Source organism: Diaporthe citri, assembly GCF_014595645.1.
Source record: "Diaporthe citri strain NFHF-8-4 chromosome Unknown scaffold_1, whole genome shotgun sequence".
NCBI classification, from domain to species: domain Eukaryota; kingdom Fungi; phylum Ascomycota; class Sordariomycetes; order Diaporthales; family Diaporthaceae; genus Diaporthe; species Diaporthe citri.
The window spans coordinates 7,508,451-7,531,650 of record NW_025064846.1 but is presented as its reverse complement, the minus strand read 5'-3'; the positions used below and the strand labels follow the sequence as shown (position 1 = coordinate 7,531,650).

Genomic DNA, 23,200 nt, shown 5'->3' with positions numbered 1-23,200 from the left:
GGTGGTGGAGAGAGGTGACGCAAACGCGATAAGATAACGCCGTGGTCGGCTCGGGATCCAAAAACACCATCCCATCGCATCCATCCAGCCATTCCGTCCCAACCCATCACACGTGCCTCGACTCGACCCTGGCAGTATCTCCTCTTCTTTGAGCATGCTCCTCGGACGAAGCAGTTATACTGCGTTCTATTCTTGAAGTGGATACATTTGCACGCCCCTCATGTCAGCCGACGACCAACAGTTCCTCGACGTGGTAAGCAGTTCCCGATCCGGAATCCAGACCACGATCACTCGCCTGTTACATCCTCAGAGCAACAGTGCTACTGGTGAAGGCTAACCCAGACTGTGTGCACAGCTGTCGTCGATACCAAATCACGTCAAACAGTACTCATCTGAAGTCGCTGATGTGATCGATCGTCACGTCGACAAACTTGCAGAGCAGGTCCGCGAGACCTTGTCCTCCCAGGATTGGATACCAGACGTGGTCCGCCCACGCGGCAGACCTCCCCCTCCCCCAGCAGCCCTCTCCATATCGTCCTCGGCATGCGAAAGAGTCCAGGACTGGGTTTCAAGACACAGGCTACTGACGGGTTTGGTGGTCCTGACCACGGGCGTGCTTGTTTACCGAGGCTACAAGAAGGGAAAGCACAGTCGGAAGACGCGGAGGGCACGGCGTGCACGAAATGGAGGTCGACTCGAGGTTGTTGTCATCGCCGGTGACCCAAAACTTCCCCTGACGAGGTCGCTCTCGCTGGATCTCGAGAGACGCGGGTTCATTGTCTACATCGCCTGCAACACGCTAGATGACGAGGCCATGGTTCAAAATCTGTCCAGGCCAGATGTCCGGCCCTTGGGAATAGACATCACTGATGTAAGGCTCAAGCTCCAAGCTATCACGGCTATATCCCGCCTACGTAGGTATATACTGACCATTCTTTAGCCTCCCAGTGCTGGCGCCTCCATCGAACGCTTTGCACAATACATTCAGGCTCCTCATGCAGCTGTCCCAGGCGCGAAGCAGAATTACCTCAGCCTGAGATCCGTCATTCTCATCCCGTCTCTGAATTACCAGACGTCACCCATAGCAACAATCCCGCCGTCTAGCTTCGCAGATCTCTTCAACACACACCTGCTCTACCCCATCCTTACTATCCAAGCATTCCTTCCCCTCTTGACGGCCAAGCTCACCTCTTCCGGTGCCGAAAAGTCACCCCCCAAAGTCCTCGTCTTCACTCCTTCGATCATGTCGTCCATAAACCCGCCCTTCCACGCTCCCGAGGCAACAGTCTGCTCTGCCCTATCAGCTTTCACTGAGGTCTTGGCCGGTGAGCTGAAGCCGTTGTCCATACCAGTGACACACGTCCAGCTAGGCACCTTCGATTTCTCCGGCTTCACACCTGGATCCCTGCGCTCGCAACAGCCAAGCGGCCTTCTGACCGCCCCGCCAACGGAGACGCTCACGTGGCCCGACGCTGCAAGAAAGACTTACGGGCGCAATTTCGTCAATACCTCCACCTCTGCAATCTCGGCAGGTCTCGTGCGCGGTATGAGAGGATCCTCGCTCCGAGACCTGCACAACGCCGTATTCGATGTCATAGACGGATCGAATACCAGTGGCGTGGTGAGAGTCGGCCTGGGTGCAGATCTATATGGCTTTGTTGGGAGGTGGATGCCACGCACCTTCGTTCAATGGATGATGGGCATGAGGAAGGTGGACGAATTGTCGAGCTGGCAGGGTAGTCACCACCCGAGCCCAAAACTGGGTAGCGAGAGTGGAGATGGAGACGGTTCGAGCCGATTTGGGTCGGACTCCCAGTACATAAATGTGAATCAGGCAAGCGCTGACGCGCATGTCTGGAAGGAAGGTTGATAATGTGGGATTGAAGTTAGGCATTTGATCATCTCTGCTCATTTTGAAGATGTTCATTGGGCTGGCTGTTATGAGCCACGGTATGCAGCGATCCATGGACAAAGGCTCGCTACTTTTCCGGTCCGGACAGGACAAGGATCATAGACGACACAGGGGTACGGCTGGTCTCGATATCTTCTGGAGAATGCTGCTATGCCATCGCCGCATTCCTACAGAAATCCCACTTGGTCCATAATAGGTACGGCTGGTACTTGCAGACAATTGACTGCGCTCTTATAGCGACAAAACCTTGCCCAATCTCAGCGGACTGATGCACTCCCAAATTCAGAAGCATCCAAGAAGGCCTAACGCCACTGCCCACCACGATCCTACAGTTTGGGTTGTTCATCACTCTGAACCGCCGCATTTCGGCACCCTGATCGTCACCGTCGTAGATAGTTGTGTACTCGTCGTCCGCGTCATCGTCTCGAGCGCCATACTGATAGGCTTCCTCGGCGTTGCTGTACTCAGGGCGGTACTCATCCTCGAGGTCGGCATCCTCAAGGTGGGATGAAGACCTAGAGCGGTCCTGGTTGCGCGTGTCGCTGTTCCTACGGGAGCCTGTGATGACAGAGTGTCGCATGAGCATTGTGTCTCGTGAGGGCTCTACTCGGCGGATCATGAGGGAGGTAGATGGAGCAGACGGGACTTACTGGACCAGTAGCTGATGTCGCCGCGGGGCGCGCTGCTGCGAGTGCGACTTAAGGGCGTGGTCCATTACTTCCTGGACTTCTTTGGGGTGAATGTAGTAGAGGGAGATGAGGCTGCCCTCTTTTGCTTGGATGATGGGTCCTTCTTCTTGGCAGGAGCCTGCTTCGATTTCGGCAGAAGCATCCTCCTTGAGCTGACCGGTGGGCTTTGGGGCTCGCTGGTCGTATTCTTGCTCAGGCGTGCGAGGGGCTGTGAGGTTCAGGCCAACATCATGGCCAAGCCTCATCCAGGGTGAAGCAAGGCTGCCGTCCGGGGTTATCTTGCATGATTCTGGGATGACGATGGGCTTTGGGACATTCAAATGCTTTCGTCCAATCTTGGTCTTGCTGCCAGGCTGCGACGCAAGGCCGTCCTTCTCGTCGTCGTTGCGTGCCATGGTACAGGTGGTCGATGTACTGGGCAAGGCTGGCAGTTATGCGTTTTGGTGTGATTGGGTGGCTTTGGTGTCATCGATGTTTACGTGGGGTGGACTGGAAAGCAGAATACTGCTGCTAAGACAGTCACTTGGGGGCAGGGCAGCTCTCTTCTTGAGACTACCTCTCGCCTCGGTTCTTGACCCAGAAGGCGTGACGCAAGTTTTGTCCGAGCAGAACGGGGAAATAACCCAGGAACACCCACACAACACGTCTTGGGTCTACAGCTATCTAGTCGCTGATGTGAACAGGCTCTACTTGTAATGTTAGGCTGGACCTGCACATAAACTCATCTTGATCACTAGAAAGGCAGGATACGGCGTCAGACTGTCATACTGTGACAACTTGTGCGGTTGTAGACACAGAATTTTATGCGTCTTGAGGCTCAAATACAAGTCGACACATGGTGACATTGGGCGTATTTCTTCACCTGGGGACAGGCAGACTGGTAAATACGGACTCAGGCTTTGCTCTCTAGCCAAGGAGCACTCGAAGGCGTCTTGAGGGATTTGACGAGGAAGGACGCGAACATGTACTATGGACGCCGTGGAATCCTGGTCAAAACGCTGGCCATAGTGAGGAGAAGAAATGCAGTGTTTGATGCGCTACAGAGCCTTTACAAACCAGGCAAGTGTTCTCTACTCTCCAGTGTGAAATGAAGCCACCAACCCTAGAAAATTCAGTCGTGTACTGGGGCTAGAAAGACGGCAACTCAATATTTTTGACACTCATCAGACCGTCACTGAGTCCGCAGCATTAGAAGCTCTTTCTGTTTGACACGCGCGGGCCTAAAAATGATCATTCCTCCTTGATATGTGGTACATAATACACAGGGAACCCCCTTGAATGCTCGTGAGTATGATCCTGCCGAAAAGATAGCCCTCCGCTGGCACATGCCAAATGCGCCAAACACAGAGCATCACGTACCGCCCAAGTCTCAATTCCAGCGGTAAAATCAGGCTGAACATCACCTCTGAGGCAGACGGCGGACCTTTTCAAGTGGGAAGGGTATGCGCTACTCTCCCAAGAATCCCGCAGAGCCAGCTGCCATACATACCCTCGACAACTTCTGTGGCTCGCCTGTGTCAACAACGGATCTTCAAATGTTGCCTCCGCACCGTTACATCTGGTTCGAGGGACGACATGTCATAAGTTTCGCTTCCAGCCGATGGGCTCATAGATGCTCCTTTGAATGTAGTATGGACATGTCAACCTAATGACCAGCAGAGCCACGTTCCTAATGCCTTCCCCGGCCCCTTCCCCGTCCCCTCCATTTCCCACCTCTGCCACCAAATCTGCCCTGGTGACCTCCACGCTCGAAACCACGATCCCTATCCCTGTCCCTATCCCGGTCGCGGTGTCTGTCTCCGAATTCCCTGATCGAGCCCTCGTCCTCGTCGTCAGCGTGTTCCCTCTTTCCCGGGAAAGACTCGTCGTCATCCTTCTTCTCAACCTTGACACTGGGCTTTTCCAAGCCTGTCTTCCACTTTGGATGTGCGCCCTCCTTGCACTCTGGCCCATCCGGGCAGAAACCAGCGAGATAGGAAGGGCACATCTTCTTGCGGACATGTTTCTTGGCGCACCTGGGCCCTAGCGGGCAGAAGCCTTGATCGTAGTGTGGGCAGGGCGGCAGCTTGCTCTGAGGGTCGATATGCAGGTATAGACACTCGTCACCGTTGGAGCAGAAGCCGTTGCGCAGGAAGAAGTTGCACTCGGGCATCTTCCGCAGGTTGAACTCGTGCAGGAACTCGCAGCTCTCTCCCTTTTTACATAGGCCACGCAGCCAGTGCTTGCAGACGAGCGAGTTGAAAGGGTGTCCACCGTCTTGCTTGCCGCCGCTGTTGGGGACGGAGACGTGGCGCTCAGAGCAACGGGTTCCGAGGGGGCAGTGGCCGTTGATGTAGGCTTTACATACTGGGCGATCGGTGGGAAGGCTGTGGAGGTAGGTTCGTTGGAGGAAAGGCGTGAAGGAGAACGTCGGTGTATTCGATGGTGGTGCCTTGGACAGCAGCTGTTGCGACAGCTCGCTCGTCGCTGTCACTGTCGCGGTGGCTGACGGCGCCATGGTCCGAGTATCTTCTGACGCTAGGGTATGTCTTGGTGTTGGTGTTGCCGTTACAGTTCGTGCTGGGTGAGGCTTGTATTCATTTAAGGCTTCTTCTCCCTTGGGTCGGTCGCTCGAGGGAAAACGGTTGGGTTTGAAGCAGTGTGATGTCTTGGTCCAAGTCGCACAAGCCGTCAACCAGGTTGCATGCGCCGCCCTTTGACGTCGAAGCTACCCCCTGTCGAATTGGGGTCAACCGAGTCTGGAAATAGGATAGCGGCCGACTGCGAACGCAGACCATCTTATCAACTGGGGCCGAGGTTTGCTGAATAATTCTTGGTGGGATGGGTTTCGCTCTGTCCGCGGCAGCGATGTGGGGTTCTAGAAGGCCGTGGATCGGCGAGCAGAGGTACCGGAGTACACAAGCTAGTACTTGCGCGTTCCATGGTCTCGGGTACTTGAATCTACCACATCAATCAGTCTTGTCGTGAAGTACTCCGATCATTTGCCTGATGCCCATCCGAAGTACCCGGCAGGTAGCTCTATGTACTGGAGAATTTGCTGCTGTCAATGGTGTCTAGTGACGCTCACGCCAGGGGAAATCTGGGAGACCGGAGAGCAGCATCGTCGCGGGTTGTCCGTTTCGATTTCGCGATCCACTCTTGCCTCGCCCTCTTGACAAATCTCTAACTATAGCAAACAGGCCAAGGTCCACTCTGTGTCCCGTTATCGTCCCCCGATCTAATCGCGTAGACTATATCTATCTTGTCCTGCCCCGCGCCCCTGTTCCTCCCGGCAGGACAGCCCCTCCAAAGACATTCATCCCGTCCTTGACCCTTCCGCATCACACATCGTGACCGCCTCCCCTCCGCCCCGGGACAGCCGCGCCCCAAACAACCGCCAAGCTGTCTTTCAAATATTTCACGCGTCCCCTCCGCTCCAGCGCAGCCAGTCTGTCCGCAGCGGCCTTTGCTACCGCAGGCTTCAAGTCTCAGACGCGCTTTTCGTCCGACGTGCACAAAATCAACGTCAACAAGATGAGCACCCACACCCCAGTCCTCAGTACGTCACTTCCGCGCACCTCCTTGCTGTCTGCCGGCTTCTCCAGCGGCTCCGGCTGACACCACTCTAGTCATCGGCTCCGGGCCCGCCGCCCACACTGCCGCCATTTACCTGTCCCGAGCCAATGTCGAGCCCACCCTCTACGAAGGCTTCATGGCCAACGGCATCGCAGCCGGCGGCCAGCTGACCACCACCACCGACATCGAGAACTTCCCCGGCTTTCCCGATGGCATTATGGGAGGCGAGCTCATGGACGCCATGAGGAAGCAGTCCGAGCGCTTTGGCACAAAGATCATCAGCGAGACCATCGCCAAGCTGGACCTCTCCAAGCGACCCTTCAAGTTCTCTACCGAGTGGGACCCTGACACCGAGCACACCGCCGACGCGGTCATCCTTGCCACCGGCGCGGTCGCCCGCCGCCTGAATCTTCCTGGCGAGGACAAGTACTGGAACAACGGAGTCTCGGCCTGTGCTGTATGCGACGGTGCTGCCCCCATCTTCAGGAAGAAGCACCTGGTCGTGATCGGTGGCGGAGACTCTGCCGCCGAAGAGGCCATGTTCCTGGCCAGGTACGCCAGCCACGTGACCGTACTCGTTCGCAGGGACGTGCTCCGAGCCAGCAATATCATGGCGAAGAGGCTCCAAAACCACAAGGACGTCACCATCAAGTGGAACACTACCGGTGTGGAGATCAAGGGCGACGACAAGGGTCTTATGAGCCACCTGGTTGTCAAGAACGTCAAGACCGGCGAGGAGGAGACTCTGGAGGCCAGTGGCCTGTTCTATGCCATTGGTCACGACCCGGCCTCTGCTCTGGTCAAGGGCCAGATCGACACTGATGCGGATGGCTACATCATCACAAAGTCGGGCTCTCCCTTGACCAACATCCCTGGTGTTTACGCCGCGGGTGATGTGCAGGATAAGAGGTACAGACAGGCTATTACCAGCGCAGGTACGTAATTGGACAAGCAGGTTCACTGCTGCGGAGGTTTGACTGACTGCTTTCCAGGTTCCGGATGCATGGCGGCTCTTGAGGCAGAGAAGTTTCTCGCAGATCTTGAGTCGGACGCGGTAGAAACACCTGCTCAGCCCAACGGTAATTAGATATCCCACGTGCTCCAATTTCGTTGGTGCCTTTACGACGTGAGAGCGGGATCGTATAGAAAGTGACAACCATAGAGACTTAGACCAAATATCAAGCAAGACAAGATTCGCATCCGATGTATCGCATCTTTGATGTCGAACGAACATATCAGCGATTGATATAACCCACACGCGCGGTCTCGCCCGTTTTTTTGCGGAGGCTCGGGCACCTTAATATGCGGGTAACATACAGGCTTTGGCCGCAGAGCAAGTACAACTTGACGTTCGTGGAAAACTTGGCGAATGTCACATTGAGCCAAATGGCTGTGATGTTGGCGGCTATTTGTGTTCAATATTTGTAGTTCCGATTGGTCAAGCTTGTTAGCTGCTAAGGTTAGGAGGTGGACAGTGCGTGTCGTACCAGGATCCTGTAGTGACTTTGAGAAAGGACGAACGTGCTGGAGTCCGAGAAAAGGGAAGGAGCCCACTCCGCTGGCTTAAATACTGATAAGCTTCATGAGTCGTCCTCACATGCCCCCTCCTCCCCTCCTCAGTTGTCGGTCAACAACAAACTCCACCACCAGCGCCACACTTCCAGAACCAGCTTTCACCTGATAGCCTATGAGCTTCTCCCAATTTTGAGTACCATGTCTGACAAAGGCTACACCATCAAGAGCTCCGGCACCAACAACGAGGTACGTCGCAAGACAAACAGACCTAGGTTCAGCAGGCACGCGTCCGCGAGATTGACAGAGCTCATGCTTGCTTCAGGGCAACCACTACTGTGCTCGAGACTACGGCTACGGCAGTGACGTCGCCAATTCCAACACGTACCACTACTCGAACCGGTAGGCTCGGCCCTCGTAGAGCCCCTCCCTTTGACCATGCGACGCACTGACTGAAGACCAAAGGGACGGTTCCTACTACTATTCCAACCCCAATGGTTCCGTAAGTGTTTTTCGAACGTCTTCTCGGGCCGGTCTACGGATTTGAGACGACCTCGTATTGATTCATGTCCTTCCCCATCTGGCTATGCCGATCTCTCTCGTGCTGTCTTCGCTAACGCCCTTCCTACCACAAGACGTACTACAATGATGGCCGAGGAGGTTCAACCTATACCTCTCCCGGTGGGTGCAAGCACTCTTCGGGTTACACGGACCGTAAGTGAATAGGAAATGGGACCGGCACCAAGCACATCCTGCAACATCTCACTCGTGGTCAATTGGCGGTGTTTGCTTGGACGTAGAAAACGGGTGTGTGGGTGACCTGTGAAGTATTGTCCCATGGGATCAGCAAGACAGCGACATGCATGAGTTGGTGGGGACACCTCATTGGCAACTAGGTAGTAGCCAACAGGCGTCCAGTCTATAATACACGCATTACGTCTGACTACGGCAAGTCAATGCAAGCATCGCAGCTCTCAAGACGTCCACCTGTTTTTAATCATCCATGCTTCTCATGCTTATTCCCACATCATGTGAGTCATCCTTTACGCTTGTCTAACGCATTGAGGATTGCCAGATTACGGGGATAGTGCCATTGATAAGAGCATTGTTGAGTCTGGAATTGTTGATACCCTGCAGGACATCACTTCAAGGCCTCTTAACAGCAACATCCAGGCGACTTGGAAGGCCCGGGAAATCGTTTGGTCTTAATCACTCCACCATCAGAGTGTAAATTCCCCACCGAAGCAAGTAATCTGCTGTCCGTGAGCCGTGGTTACATTGATCTGGGCGTAGAATGTGCCCTGCGATACATACAAGTGGTTAGTAATGGCGTTCCAGTGCACTCGGGACCCGTGATGGCTGGAGTGGATCCGGCTCACTTCTGGGAGATCCTCTTCTTCCCATAAGGGTATGTCCTCGGACACGATGAGATGACCCGCCTCGATAGGGCACTCCTGGCCAAACAATTCAAGGCCCTCGCACAGTTCAAACGATTCATCATCGACTAACTTGGTGCCACTCCATGAAGGGAAGCGTAGAGAGCCGTCGTCTTCTTTCAGAGTCTGCTTCAAATGGCCTTCGGCTTCGATTCTAAGACCTTGCCCCCTGAACGTTGACACGCAAGTAAGCTATGAGGACTTGAGGCAGGGAAAAGAGCATATACGCCGCGGGAGTTAGGTAAACTCTACCTGACCGGTGGATTCGGAATGAGTGTCACCTCATTGATCTGGAGAATATCGTTTGCGGGGTTCTCGGAGCAGAAGCTGAGCGGGTTGTCTCCAGGAACCTTTTTGTCTGCTACTAATGGGCTGGCTTGTAGCAACAAGAGGGTGACAAAGGAAGCGAGCTTCGATCCCATCGTTTCGGGACTCGCAATTTTTACAGATGTGTAGAGCGAGGATGACTACAAGTAGAACTGTCCCGCTCTATGTGCAGATACAAGAAGATCGGAAGATGAGGTCCATTAGAGGAACCCTGGGGCCTGATGTCAATATTTGTCTTCTGGCAAGCTTCGCATCAAAATGATGCTGAGGTCATTATACCAGATGGTGTGTTTTCAAACCAATGCTGACAATTACTTATACTGTTCTTGTGTTAAATTACAGTGCTATTTCTCAGCCGTCTCATAGGTCTCCAGTCCGAGCTTGAGGACGGGACTTTCATTGCAAGGTCGCGTCTCCCATCTCCACTCCGGCATGGTGACGGCGCCGACCGGCGGTCTCTCGATGCTCAGTAAACAGATGGTGGTGCTTTAGAGCTCCACTGGGCTACCTAATAGAAGCTATGACGGATAGCTTGAAGTCGGTCCCAACCTCGGGCCTGGAGGATGTGGAGAGATGCTCGTCCTTCCTACCTATTGATCAGCCCAAGCTCCACCTCTTGATCGCTCTGAAATACGGACAAGCTAGCTCCCTCTTCTGCAAGTAGTTGCTCTTGTGCTGGCGCGGGGTGGGTGGCCACAATCGATAAATGTCAAACTCATGGGCTTCCCCTCCCGCACGTGGAGCTGAGGTCAAAGAAGTGCGCCCCCAGCTTTTGAAGGGAAAAAGTACTTGCAGTCGAAGTTGCCCTCACAGTTGAGCCAGTTGATGTAAGCCGGGATCTTTTCGCATAATTCCGTGTGCGGAATTCTGAGATGCGTAGCGCCGTTGCTGGCTGGCGCTCAGAAGCCAAATGTACTACTGGTCACAAAAAACGGCCAGAGTCCAATGTGAGCTGACGTGGACTCAACTATCCAAGCTCTTGTATACTTGCCCAGTCGGTTATCAAATCATGTCGTATTCCCGAGGAATCACGATCACTTCCGTTTTGACAGAAGCGCGCGCTCATGATGCCATTGTGCTGCTGTATGAGGGAACTAGGCAATGCCCCTCCTGAGATCTCCCCGTTTCGCCAGGCATTTGTAATGCCGTGACGGCTGCTCCCCCACCTCGGAAGCACATGATAAGGGCTGCCACCACGGACTTGTTGAATACAAAAGTTCTCTTTTGCAAACTGACACAAAACTTCGAAGTGCACCATCTTGCTTCGTCGATCCCATTGAATACTCATCTTCCGGCTGCAGTAATTCTCCTGATCACACTGCTTCAACATGTCTTCTAACAACATCCAGAGCGTTGCAGTCGTTGGTGTAAGTGGGCACGGGCCCTTCAGCGCTGCCTACTCCAGATCGGAGCACAGAACTCAGAACCGAGAAGTTGAACTAACAGCCAGGAACGGTACCATAGGGCACCGGAACTCTAGGGAAACCGATCGTTAGAGAGCTCGTTGCTCAGGGATTCCAGGTCACTGTCCTATCACGAAGCGATACGCAAGATGATCTGCCTAAGGGTGCTGTCGTGAAGGCAGTGGACTATGACAGCCTTGAGTCCCTCAAGACCGCCCTGGCGGGCCAGGACGCCGTCGTATCCACAATCGCCTCCCCTGCTGTTGGCCCTCAGCAGCAGAATGTTGTTGATGCTGCATACGCATCTGGAGTGAAGCGCTTCATCCCATCCGAGTTCGGCATAAACACGCGCGAGCTCCAAGGCTTGAAGATCGCGCAAATCCTGGCCGGAAAGACCAAGCTGGTGGATGACCTTCAGAAGAAAAGCGAGGAAACAAAGACCTTCACTTGGACTGGGATCTCCAACGGGCTCTTTTTCCACTACGTACGTGCTACCATCGCTCTACCCCTCCATCCGATTCAATTTCGTTAACATCAGTCTAGTTCGGCTTCGATGCGAAGGCGAAGAAAGCCACCGTCTACGACTCCGGAAACGAGCCTTTTCAAACGAGTAGCCTAAGTCTGATTGCCAAGGCTGTGGCATCTGTGCTGAAGCACCCTCAGGAAACTGCAAACAAATACCTGTCCATCGCCTCGTTTCAGCCGTCTCTGAACGAGATCCTCATGATTGTAGAGGACGAGACCGGCGCCAAGTGGACGGTTGAGCGCATAAGTACACAAGATTTGCAGAAGACAGGCGAGGAGAAGTTGTCCAAGGGCGATTTCAGCGCATTCAGAGAGCTACTGAGGGTGCATATCCATCGCGATGGGGGCGGACATTCTGTTCCGGAGGGAGAGCTTGCCAACGGACTGCTCAAACTGCCCAAAGAGGACCTGCGTGACTCGATTCAGAAATGGTTGGGTTAGCGGGTACATTCTAAGTCTGCTTGACGTTGCTTGTCAAGAGTCCATGTGCTCATTCCGATTGCTGGGAGACACAGATGAGGCTTGAATGCCCGATTGCGATCCCTTGAATACAGTGTGTAGTTCCATTGCACTTCGTCTCATATTTGGGATTCGTTTCACAGAAATATCAGTGATTGGACACAATTTTCGGGAAATAATCTCCATCATGTAGCCCATAAGGGCATGTTCTTCACACAGCCACTCGACATGAACCCTGGCTCAAACATCACGGGCCCATTCCAGCGCAGCCTGTCGTCGTGTTAATTGTGGCCAGACCAGCCCGGACACCAGAATGCGTTGCTGTTAATGGGACAGTATCGAGGAACAAGTGTTCTGGACCAGCAGAGGAAGAGCCGTCCTTGTTTTTGGGCAAGATCATGTCGACATATCAATAAAGTTTGTTTCTCAACGCCTACTTTTTTGGTGCTGGACTATCATATTTGAGTTACGAAATACCTCAAATTACAGACCAGGTTCAAGAACTCAGAAGCCTTGCTTAGCATGCCACTTTTCTCCCCAGCCAGGGAAAAAGGGGCTCTCATCTAAAGTACGAACGTCCCAGTCGCTTGGTACCACTCCCTTCTCAACCTGCTCTTGGGACCACTTCGTACAAGCCTCAATGGTGACATCCTTGACGTGATCCACAGTTTTGTAGTCGACCAGACTTTTCTTGCCCTCCTGCAAGACCTTGAGTAATATAGCCGGCACAAAAGGCTCGTCTCTGATCTCGGTGATCTGAGAGAACACCGCTTTGAAGTTGAACACGATTGCACCGCTAAGTGGGAGCCTCCGCAAAGTCTGGTAGTCGCACCTCAATTTTACGTGATCGATAGTCAGATCGTCCTTGCAGTCCGCGAACATACTGCGCTCCCATGACTTGTCCCCCATCATGCGGGGGCTGCTGAACAGTGGTGCGTGATCCTCCAGACTCCAACTACACCGCTGGATAGGCTGGTCGACAGCCATCTTGGCGAAAAAGCGATCCATGCTGAACGCCATCTTCTCAGCATAGTCGGGAACAGCGTCGTGGATGCGCTTCAGTGGCTTGCCGCGGTGCATCCCGATGTCCCAACCTACACTCGAGCAGACCATTGCCGCCCGCAGGTAATAAAAGCCGTCATGCTCGTTGCGAAAGACCAGGGCATAGTCTTCCGGGATGTTTTGGTACACTACTTCCCTGCTACCTGTTAGTCACCTGCTACGGATCCTGAAGCGATACATTCTGGAACATTCCAAAACATGACGGACGGGGATCCGTGAAAGGACAAGAATAGGGCTCACAACGGCGGGGTATTGATGAGATCAGTGGTTGTGTCGAGAAGACGGTTCTGGAGGATGGTGTTGTCGTTCTCGAGGCTGAAGTACTGAGGGTACCGCTTGCAGAGAAACTGAACCAGTATTTCCATGAGTTCTCGGCACGCCAATTCGGAACCCGGGTCAGAGTAGAAGAAGAGTTCACCATGCTTCTCCTTCAATTGCCGCCTTTGCTCCATGACCGAGACGTAGTTCTGGTCTAGCTCCACCCACCAATCGGGGTCGAATCTATAATGAGCTACAGGGTGCTTCGATCAGTAGACGATCCGAGATTCGCACGTTAGACATGATACAGCTTACCCATGGTCTGATGATAACTCCATCTGAAAGGTCGGAACGGTCTAAAGATGGCCTTGTTGATATCAAATTGCGGGCCGTACGGGCTGGGATATCGTACTCCGGTGAGAACTGAGTAGTCTGGAAATCTTCCGATGGCTCGTATGTCCTGCGTCGAGAACCCGGTGGGTGTGTAAAGATCATCTTGATCCCAGTCTGCCGTACAAGCTGATGGGACGGCGCGTTCTCGAAGTACTTCAGGAGGGATGTTTTGATAAGAACCTGCTGAGCCTTCGAGTTTCAGGCTAGCCAGCGTGTGGCGTCGAGAGGGAGGAAACTGAAGTGTCCAAGGGTGTTTTTCGACCGTGGCAGTCGCTTCCTTGGATTGAAATACGCCTTTCCGTCGAGAAAGATGGAATCCCAGGCCAAGGAGGGCAAGCATAAATGCGCAAGCAAGGTGGGAAATGAAGCCCGTTCCTGCGAAGAGTAACCTATCCATGATGCGGTGGCAATGCTCTGATTCGAGCAATTTGATCCGGGTGACAAGAACATGCAAGAACCTGACAGCAACGAAGTCTGTTGTAGAGACACGATGTGAGGTGGTGGTATGATTTGCTGGGATTCCCCCAATTTGTATACAATGTGTTCGCGATTGGGCATGATATTATAAGACAGCCCGGCAACTCTAATACTATCCCAAGTCCCGAGCTGTCTCCGAGGTTATCAAGGTCGATATTGACTGGTTCAACATCAAGGTCACACGCGATGAGATACGTCCGATACGGAGATTTTGTCATGCCAGACGAAGACCCCGCAAAGATAAGGACGGGATGCCTGGAGAACTAGTGTTAGCTTTGGTTGCCGACATGGTGAGGAGGCGCACCAAGGTGAAGGGAACGCTTCTCCAACACACCCCTTCTATGCGAAAGACAGGGCTAGTCTCTATCTCTCGGCACTGACCCTGGCCGCAGCTGAATTGAGAGGTGGAGTCGTGGACGGGGATGGATGGCCTCCATCATAATACGTTGCCGAGTAATACGATCCTGATCACCACAAATTTGACGGAGATGACGAAAGAGGACGCTTGGCTTCAGCTCCCGGGCCGGTCTTGACGACCTCTCGGACATTACTATTTGTGCATTCGTGGTAGATAGGAGGACACTAGAGCTTTATGCCATGCAGATATCTGCATCAAGTGGAGGCCAGGTACGGGGGTTTGGAGCGATGAATATCCAAAAAGTCAGATTCCCACTACCTGCACCCTACCATCTATCCGCCATACCCAACAACCCTACCTACGCATTACTTTTATTGCAACTCCCTATAACTATTTACCTATTTATAATTAAACTTTTAATTAACCTTATTTTTAAATATATATAATTTAACTTAATTATATCTTTTTATACTTTATAATAATTATAAGCTTATAATTATTAATATATTTTTTTAATAATTAAGCATTTTTACTTATAAGTAAAGTTATTTCTTAATACTTTTAAATAATAAAAATATTTAAGGAAATTATAAAAATAAAAAAAAGCTTATTATTTAAATTATTAATTAACTTTATATTTATAATTATAATAATATATATATACTTTTTAATAATACTTAAGTAAGTAAAAATATATTTTTTAATATTTTATCTTTATTTATTATAGCTTTTCCTTATTTATTATATTTTATTATTATTTATAATATCTTATTATTACTTATAATATTTTAACTTTATTTATTATATTTTATTATTATTTATAATATTTTAACTTTATTTATTATATTTTATTATTACTTATAATATCTTAACTTTATTTATTATATTTTATTTTTATTTATAATATTATAACTTTATTTGTTATATTTTATTTTTATTTATAATATTATAATTTTATTTATTATATTTTACTTTTATTTATAATATTATAGCTTTATTTATTATATTTTACTTTTATTTATAATATTTTAATTTTATTAATTATTAATTATTATTACTTATTATAAAATATTAATGCTATTTATAAATAATTTAATACTTAATATATCTTAAGATCTTTTATATAAAGAATAAAATAATAATTTTTAAGCTTATATTTAAATATATTTATTATATTTATATATTAATTTTATATATTTTTAATTTTTATAAGCTTAATAAAAAAGATAAGGGTTATAAGTAATATATACTTATTATAAATAAAGAACCTTATTATAAATATATTATTCTTAATAAAAAAAAAACCCTTAAAGCCTATATAAACTACTTTTACTTTAATTATAATAATAAATGCTTTTATTAAAAAAATAAGCATAATATTAAAATAAATTAAAATATAAAAAATTAATAAAAATAAAAATAAAGTAAAAAGCTTAATATAATAATTATATAACTTAAGGTAAGCTTATAAGCTTTAAACTTAAGCATATAAAGCTTATAATAATTAAGGATTTAAAGAAATAATATAATAAAATTAATTATAAGCTTTTAAACTATAAGTTTAATATAAAGCTTAATTAAGGAAAATATAAAGCTAAAAAGCTTAATATAAAAGTTTAGGGAATTAATTATTAATATTTATAAAGGTAGAAATATTATAAAAGTTTTATAATAATTTTTAAAAAAGTATAAAATATATTAAGCATTTTTAATACTTAGTAAAATAAATTAAAGATTAAAAAGATATAAAAACTTAAAAAGATATTAATAATAATAATAATAAGATAAAAAGCTATAAATATAATATATAATAAATAAGAAGATAATAAGCTATAAAGTTATAATATTATAAGTAATAATATTAAAATATAAATATTTAAGAATAAATATATATATTTAAATATAAATATAAAACTTTTACTTATAATTTAAGTTTTTAAGTCTTAGCATCTTTATATATATAATAACATTTATATTTATTTATAAAGTATAATAATATAATTAATTTTTATTTACTTTATTTATTTATTTTATAAATTTTATTTATAAAATTTATTTAAGTTTACTTTATATTATATTAAATATTTTAAATTTATAATTTAATTTATAATAATTATATTAATATTAAATTAATATAAAATATTATTAAATAAAATATTTAATTAAATAAGATTTTATTTTATAAATTATTTTTATTTAAATTTTTAATAATATAATATTAATTATATATAAGTTTTTAATTTTATTTAATTTTATTTATTTAAAAATATTAATATAAATATTATATTAATTTAAATTAATTAATTTTTAATAAAAAATAAATATTTAATATTAATTTATAATAAATTATATTTTTAATAATATAATTAATATTAATTAATATTTTTATTATATTATTTATTTTATTAATTAATTATTTAATTTTTATTTTTCTTAAATAAAAGCTTAAAATTCTTTAATAATAAATATTTCTTTAAATTATATTTAAATTTTTTTAATTCTTTAATATTTAATAAATATTATAACGTCAAGCACCAATAAACGACGCATACTAGTGAGCAACGCATTTTTTAGCATTAAGAGCATAATAACCTAAATTGCAATACCATAATTAGAAAAAATTAATTAAATTTAATTAAAATTGGAATCTATAAACTATTTTATATTTTTCTTATAGGTTTATGCATTATACCTAGTTTTGTCGTAATTGCCATATTATCTTTTTATTAATTCGCCGTAAACCAATTCCTTAGCGTCATTACTTATTTCATTAGCTAACCATTTCCTCTTTTCCTTTTTATTAATTAACTTTCTAGCCTTTTATATAATAAGTGCTTTTTTATTTTATATATATATTTTTTTTAGCTCTTTAATGCTTAAAAAGTATTATATTTATAGTTTAAAGATTATTAATTTCTTAAGTTAAAAATATAATTGCATAAGCTAATAATTATATACTCTTTATTAACCTATTAATAATAGCTAAAATTAATATTAAAGAGCTTCCTTAGTAATAAGAGATTTAATCTTTAATTAAAATTAATTAAGAAACTGCTTATATTAAGTTATATAATATTTAAGAAACTTAAAGTATAAGTAGTGCTAGGAAGCTTAATATAGCTATTAATATTTAAATCTTAATATTTAGCTTAAAAAGCATAGCTTTTTAATTAAATAGGATAAGGCTTGCTTTTTTAAAACCTCCCTTAATGGTTTTTAGCTTAAAAACCCTCTTATATGCAATATAAAAGGTAAGAAAGAACTTCATTTTATTAATATAAGTAATTTAAGCCTTGCTAAACTAGCTAATTTCTGCATTATATGCCTTTTTTAATAAATTAAAATACTTAATATTTAATAGCTAAAGTAAATAAGATAAATAAAAAGGCATATAAAAAATAATAATATTCTTAAACTTACAATATTACTTAAAATTTATAAAATAATAGCTTTTATGCCCATTAAGAATTAATAATTAATAAATGCCTTTTATATATAATATAATATATTTTTTAAAGTGCTAAATCCATTTTATAGCAATTTTATTACTTATTCATTTATTTAGGCTTATTTTAATTACTTAATTATTTAAAAGACTGCCCTTAATATATTAGCTTATAAGGTATATTTTAGCCTTAATAATTAAAAATAGCGATTTATATTATTTATCTCTATTAATTAATTTAATAGCTATTACTTATTATTAATTCCTAAGTTATATTTATTTTGCTTATCCTTGCTAATTAAAATATATAATTATTATTTTAAGTAATTTAACGCTTATTATAAAGCCTAACTTATTAAAGTTATAAGTATTATAATTAAGGATATTATATTTATTATATATATTAAATATAAGGTTAAATTATGCGTTTATTATATTAAGATCTTTATATAAAGCCCTTTAGTAATTATATGTATAATTAATATATATTTTAAAATATGGTTTTAATAAAATAAGTCTTTCTACTTAATTAATCCTAATGGCATTGCCGCCATAATTATAAAGCAAAAAATTCGCTATATCTTTAATATTCTTAAAAATAAGCGAATATCCTTGCGAATCCTAATTAAGTATATATTAAATAAGCATTTCCTCTTTTATTTTTATTAATCTCTTATTATTAAGGTGGGTATTGCATTATGCGGTTTAACCAGCCATTTTATAGCAAAGGGTAAACTTAAGGACTTAATAAATATTAACTGCATATTATTTACTTAATTTTAAGTTATTTTAAAAAGCTTAAATAGCAAGTTTAATCTTATCTTCTTTTATTTTATTTATTTTAAAATATAATGCAAGAAAACGCAGTTATAAGATGCATTATGATAGTTTTGAGAAAAGTATGTTGCTCGCTAGTGTGCGTCGTTTATTGATGCTTAACGTTATTAATTTTTTAAAATATATAAATTTATATATTTATAAAAATAATTAAACATATTATAATTTATATTTTTTTATTATTTAATTAATAATCTTTATAATTAATATAAAAAAAGCTTTTTTAATAAATAAAAATCTTATTTTTAATAAAATTTAATTATTAAATAATTTATTAAATATTTAATAATATTTAAAATTTTTATTTTTTAAAAAAAATAAAATAAAATTATATTAAAATTTATAAATAAATATTAAGCTTAAAACTTATATAATTAAAATCTTAAAAAAAGTTTTAATTTTTTTAAATATAAATTTAATATTTTTTATTATAAAAATTTTATTATAAATTATATTAAATATAAAAAAAATTTAAATTTAATAATATAATTAATTAAAGCTTAAATAAAAAAATTAATTTTATTATTATATATATATTTTAAAAATAAATATAATATAATATTTAATAAAATAAAAAAATAAAAAATAAATAAAATAAATAATAAATAAAATAAATAAAATAAATAAAATAAATAAAATAAAAAAAATAAATAAAATAAATAAAATAAATAAATAAATAAATAAAATAAATAAAAATAAATAAAATAAATAAAATAAATAAATAAATAAAATAAATAAAATAAATAAAATAAACAAAATAAATATAATAATATATTAATAATAATAATTTTATTATTTTTATAATATTAATTAAATTTAATTAATATATAATTTTTATAATTATTTATAATTAATATATAATAATTAATATTTTTTTTAATTTAATATATTTATTAAAATATTAAATTTATTTTAAATTAATTTTATTATTTAATTAATAAAATAATAAATATTTTAAATAATTATAAATAATAAAATTTATAATTTATTTATATTAATATATTTAATAATAATTATTTATTTTTAATTATTATTAAATTAATTTAATTTAATTTTTTTTATATTTAATAATAATTATTTATTTTTAATTATTAAAATAATTATATTTATTTTAAAATTAATTTTATTAAAATTATAAAGATTAATATTAAATATTAATAAATAAATTATTTTAATAAATAACTTACTTTTTTATAAATTATTTTAATTTAATTTTTTATTATATCTTTTTATATTATATTTTATAAATAAATAAAAAAAAATAATATTTAAGTTATTATTTAAGTTATTAAATTTAATTTAAAATTAAATATTTAATATATAATAAAGAAATATAATATTTTTTATTTAATTTTTATTTATAAAATAATTAATTAAATTATATAATATAATATTTATTTTAATAATAAAAAATTAATAAAAATAAAAAGAAAATATTTATTTAATATATATTTAATTAAAATTTATAAAAATATTTATTTATTTTTAAAAATATTAAAAATATAATATATTCTTTATTTTATAATTATAATAATAATATTATTATTAATATATTAATTAAATAAAAAGATTTATTTTATTAAAATTATATCTTAAAATATATATTAATTATATATATAATTATTAAAAAAAAACCTTATATAAAGATTTAATATAATAAATATATAAATTTAACTTTATATTTAATATATATAATAAATATAATATTTTTAATTATAATATTTATAATTTTAATAAATTAAGCTTTATAATAAATATTAAATTATTTAAAATAATAATTATATAATTTAATTAATAAAAATAAATAAAATAAATATAACTTAAGAATTAATAATAAATAATAAATATTAAATTTATTAATAAAAATAAATAATATAAATTATTATTTTTAATTATTAAAATTAAAATATATTTTATAAATTAATATATTAAAAATAGCTTTTTAAATAATTAAATAATTAAAATAAATTTAAATAAATAAATAAATAATAAAATTATTATAAAATAAATTTAATATTTTAAAAAATATATTATATTATATATAAAGAATATTTATTAATTATTAATTTTAAATAAATATAAAAATTATTATTTTATAAATTTTAAATAATATTATAAAATAAAGAATATTATTATTTTTTATATATTTTTTTTATTTATTTTATTTATTTTAATTATTAAATATTAAATATTTTAATTTATTAAAAAAAATATATAATATAAAAATTATTTAATTTAATAAAGCTTAAATTATTTATATTAATAAAATAAAGTTTTTTTTTATTTTTTATATTATATATAATAAAGTTTTTAAATTAAAAATTATTAAAAAAGATTTTTAAAAAATAAATTTAATTTCTTTTAATTATAAAGTTATATTTTTTAAATTAAGTATTAAAATTTAAATATTAATAATAATATTAAGCTTTTTATTTTTATTTATATTTTAAGTTTTTTAAATATTATATAATTTAATATAAATAATTTTTTAATTAATTTTAATTAAGAAATAAATCTTTTATTATTAAAAAAGCTTTTTAATATTAATTTTATTTATTATTAATTAATTTTTAAAAATATATAATTATTAGCTTATATAATAATTTTATTAATTTAAAAAAATAAATTCTTTAAAAAATAAATTAATACTTTTTAAATATTAATTAATTAAAAAAAATATTTATAAAATAAAGAAATATTTAATATATAAAAAGTTAATTAATTAATTAATAAAAAAAAATATTTAATTAATAAAATAAATAAAATTATTAAAAAATTAATTTATAAATAAATTAAATAAATAATAATATAATAATTATAATAAAATTAAATATAATATATAAATATATAAAAAAAATATAAAATTATTTATAAATTTTAATTTTAATTAAATTTAATTAATTTTTTTTATTATAATATTATAATTTTAATTATTATATTATAATATATAAAAAAGTAATTAATTTAATAAAATAATTAATTTAATAATAATTTATATTAATATATATATATAATATAAATTTAAATTTATTATAAAAAATAAATTATAATAATTATTATAATTTATTTTTATTTAATTATAAATTATTAAATAAAAATATATAATTAATTAATATAAATCATTTATATATATATTTATTTATATATATATTATTTATTTTTAAATTAATACTTTTTATTAAATAAATATATATATTTAAAAAAAAAAAAATAATATTTATATTATTAAATTTTAAATATATAAAGCTTTTTATATTTATAAATAAATTATTTATAAATAATAAAGATTTAAACTTATAATTTAAATTTATTATATATTAATAATAAAAATAAATTATATAAAATTTAAATTTAAAATTTATAAAATATAAAAGAATAATAAAAAATATATTAATTAATAAATTATATAATATAATATTAAGTTTTAATATTAATATAATATTTTATATAATTTTAAATTAAATTATAATATATTTAAAACTATTATATATTTTAATTATATTATATATAAATTTTTAATTTTTTTATAATTATTTAATAAAATTAAATATAATAAATAAAAAAGATTAATAATTAATATTATATTTTTAAAAAATATATATAAAAAGAAATATTTTAAAAATATAATAAATTAAATAAAAAAAATAATTTTATAAATATATATATAATATAATATATTATTTAATAAAATAAATTATTTAATAAAATATTTTTTATTAATTTATTAATTTTTATTAATTTTAATATTTATTTAATATAATTAATTTAATAAAAATTAATATTAATTAATATTAATTATTTTAAATTATTTATTTTTAATTAATTTTATTAATTTAAAAATTTAAAATTTTAATAAATAAGTTTATATTTAATATAAATTATATCTTTATTTTTTATATTAATTTTATATTATTTTATTTATTTAATTATTTAATATATTAAAAATTAATATTTATTATATTAATTTATTTAAAAAAAAAATTATTTTAATTTTTTAAATAATTAAAAAATTTAAAATAAATTATAAAAAATTTATAAATATATATAAAATTATATAAATTTTTTTTATTTTTTATAATATATTATTAAATAAAATAAATAATTAATTTTATTATAAGAAAATATATATTAATAATTATAAATTTAAATTAATTAAGAAATAAATATTTATTTAATATATTATTAATTAAAATATATAAAGTTTTTTAATATAATTTTTTAATATAAAAAATATAATTAATTTTATATTACTATTATATAATAATAAGCTTATTAATAAATATTAAATTTAATATTTTATAAATATATAATTTAATTTAAAAACTTAATTTAATTATCTTTATAATTATTAAAAAGCGCTTTATAAAAATTTAAAAATTATTAAAAATTAATTTAAACTTTTTTATAATATAATAATTAAATATAAAATTATAAATAATAATTTATATAATTTTAATAAAATTAATTTTATAATAAATATATTAATTATATTAATAATTATTATATATATTAATAAATATAAAAAGATTAAATTAATATAATTTAAAAATTA

The 23,200-nt window shown here is 36.7% G+C and overlaps 6 protein-coding genes across 6 annotated transcripts; 3 read left to right on the top strand and 3 right to left on the bottom strand.

The window, feature by feature from the left end:
• Positions 1–220: 220 nt before the first annotated feature.
• On the top strand, positions 221–1,870 carry INS49_002000 (uncharacterized protein; the record flags this gene model as incomplete). The annotated part of the gene is made up of 3 exons (XM_043162819.1): positions 221–253; positions 356–871; positions 941–1,870. 3 exons carry the CDS (start codon positions 221–223, stop codon positions 1,868–1,870), a joined length of 1,479 nt encoding a protein of 492 aa, XP_043031325.1.
• Positions 1,871–2,169: 299 nt separating this feature from the next.
• Positions 2,170–2,996, bottom strand: INS49_001999 (uncharacterized protein; the record flags this gene model as incomplete). The annotated part of the gene is made up of 3 exons (XM_043162818.1): positions 2,170–2,177; positions 2,243–2,460; positions 2,563–2,996. 3 exons carry the CDS (start codon positions 2,994–2,996, stop codon positions 2,170–2,172), a joined length of 660 nt encoding a protein of 219 aa, XP_043031324.1.
• Positions 2,997–4,270: 1,274 nt separating this feature from the next.
• INS49_001998 (uncharacterized protein) lies at positions 4,271–5,098 on the bottom strand (the record flags this gene model as incomplete). Its single annotated transcript, XM_043162817.1, has 1 exon — positions 4,271–5,098. The coding sequence occupies one exon, from the start codon at positions 5,096–5,098 to the stop codon at positions 4,271–4,273; it is 828 nt and encodes a 275-aa protein (XP_043031323.1).
• Positions 5,099–6,114: 1,016 nt separating this feature from the next.
• INS49_001997 (uncharacterized protein) lies at positions 6,115–8,074 on the top strand (the record flags this gene model as incomplete). Its single annotated transcript, XM_043162816.1, has 5 exons — positions 6,115–6,139; positions 6,210–7,091; positions 7,149–7,235; positions 7,841–7,917; positions 7,994–8,074. The coding sequence occupies 5 exons, from the start codon at positions 6,115–6,117 to the stop codon at positions 8,072–8,074; spliced, it is 1,152 nt and encodes a 383-aa protein (XP_043031322.1).
• Positions 8,075–10,759: 2,685 nt separating this feature from the next.
• INS49_001996 (uncharacterized protein) lies at positions 10,760–11,800 on the top strand (the record flags this gene model as incomplete). The annotated part of the gene is made up of 3 exons (XM_043162815.1): positions 10,760–10,798; positions 10,896–11,318; positions 11,378–11,800. The coding sequence occupies 3 exons, from the start codon at positions 10,760–10,762 to the stop codon at positions 11,798–11,800; spliced, it is 885 nt and encodes a 294-aa protein (XP_043031321.1).
• A 522-nt stretch (positions 11,801–12,322) lies between these two features.
• Positions 12,323–13,476, bottom strand: INS49_001995 (uncharacterized protein; the record flags this gene model as incomplete). Its single annotated transcript, XM_043162814.1, has 3 exons — positions 12,323–13,016; positions 13,121–13,381; positions 13,454–13,476. The coding sequence occupies 3 exons, from the start codon at positions 13,474–13,476 to the stop codon at positions 12,323–12,325; spliced, it is 978 nt and encodes a 325-aa protein (XP_043031320.1).
• Between the last annotated feature and the right edge of the window lie 9,724 nt (positions 13,477–23,200).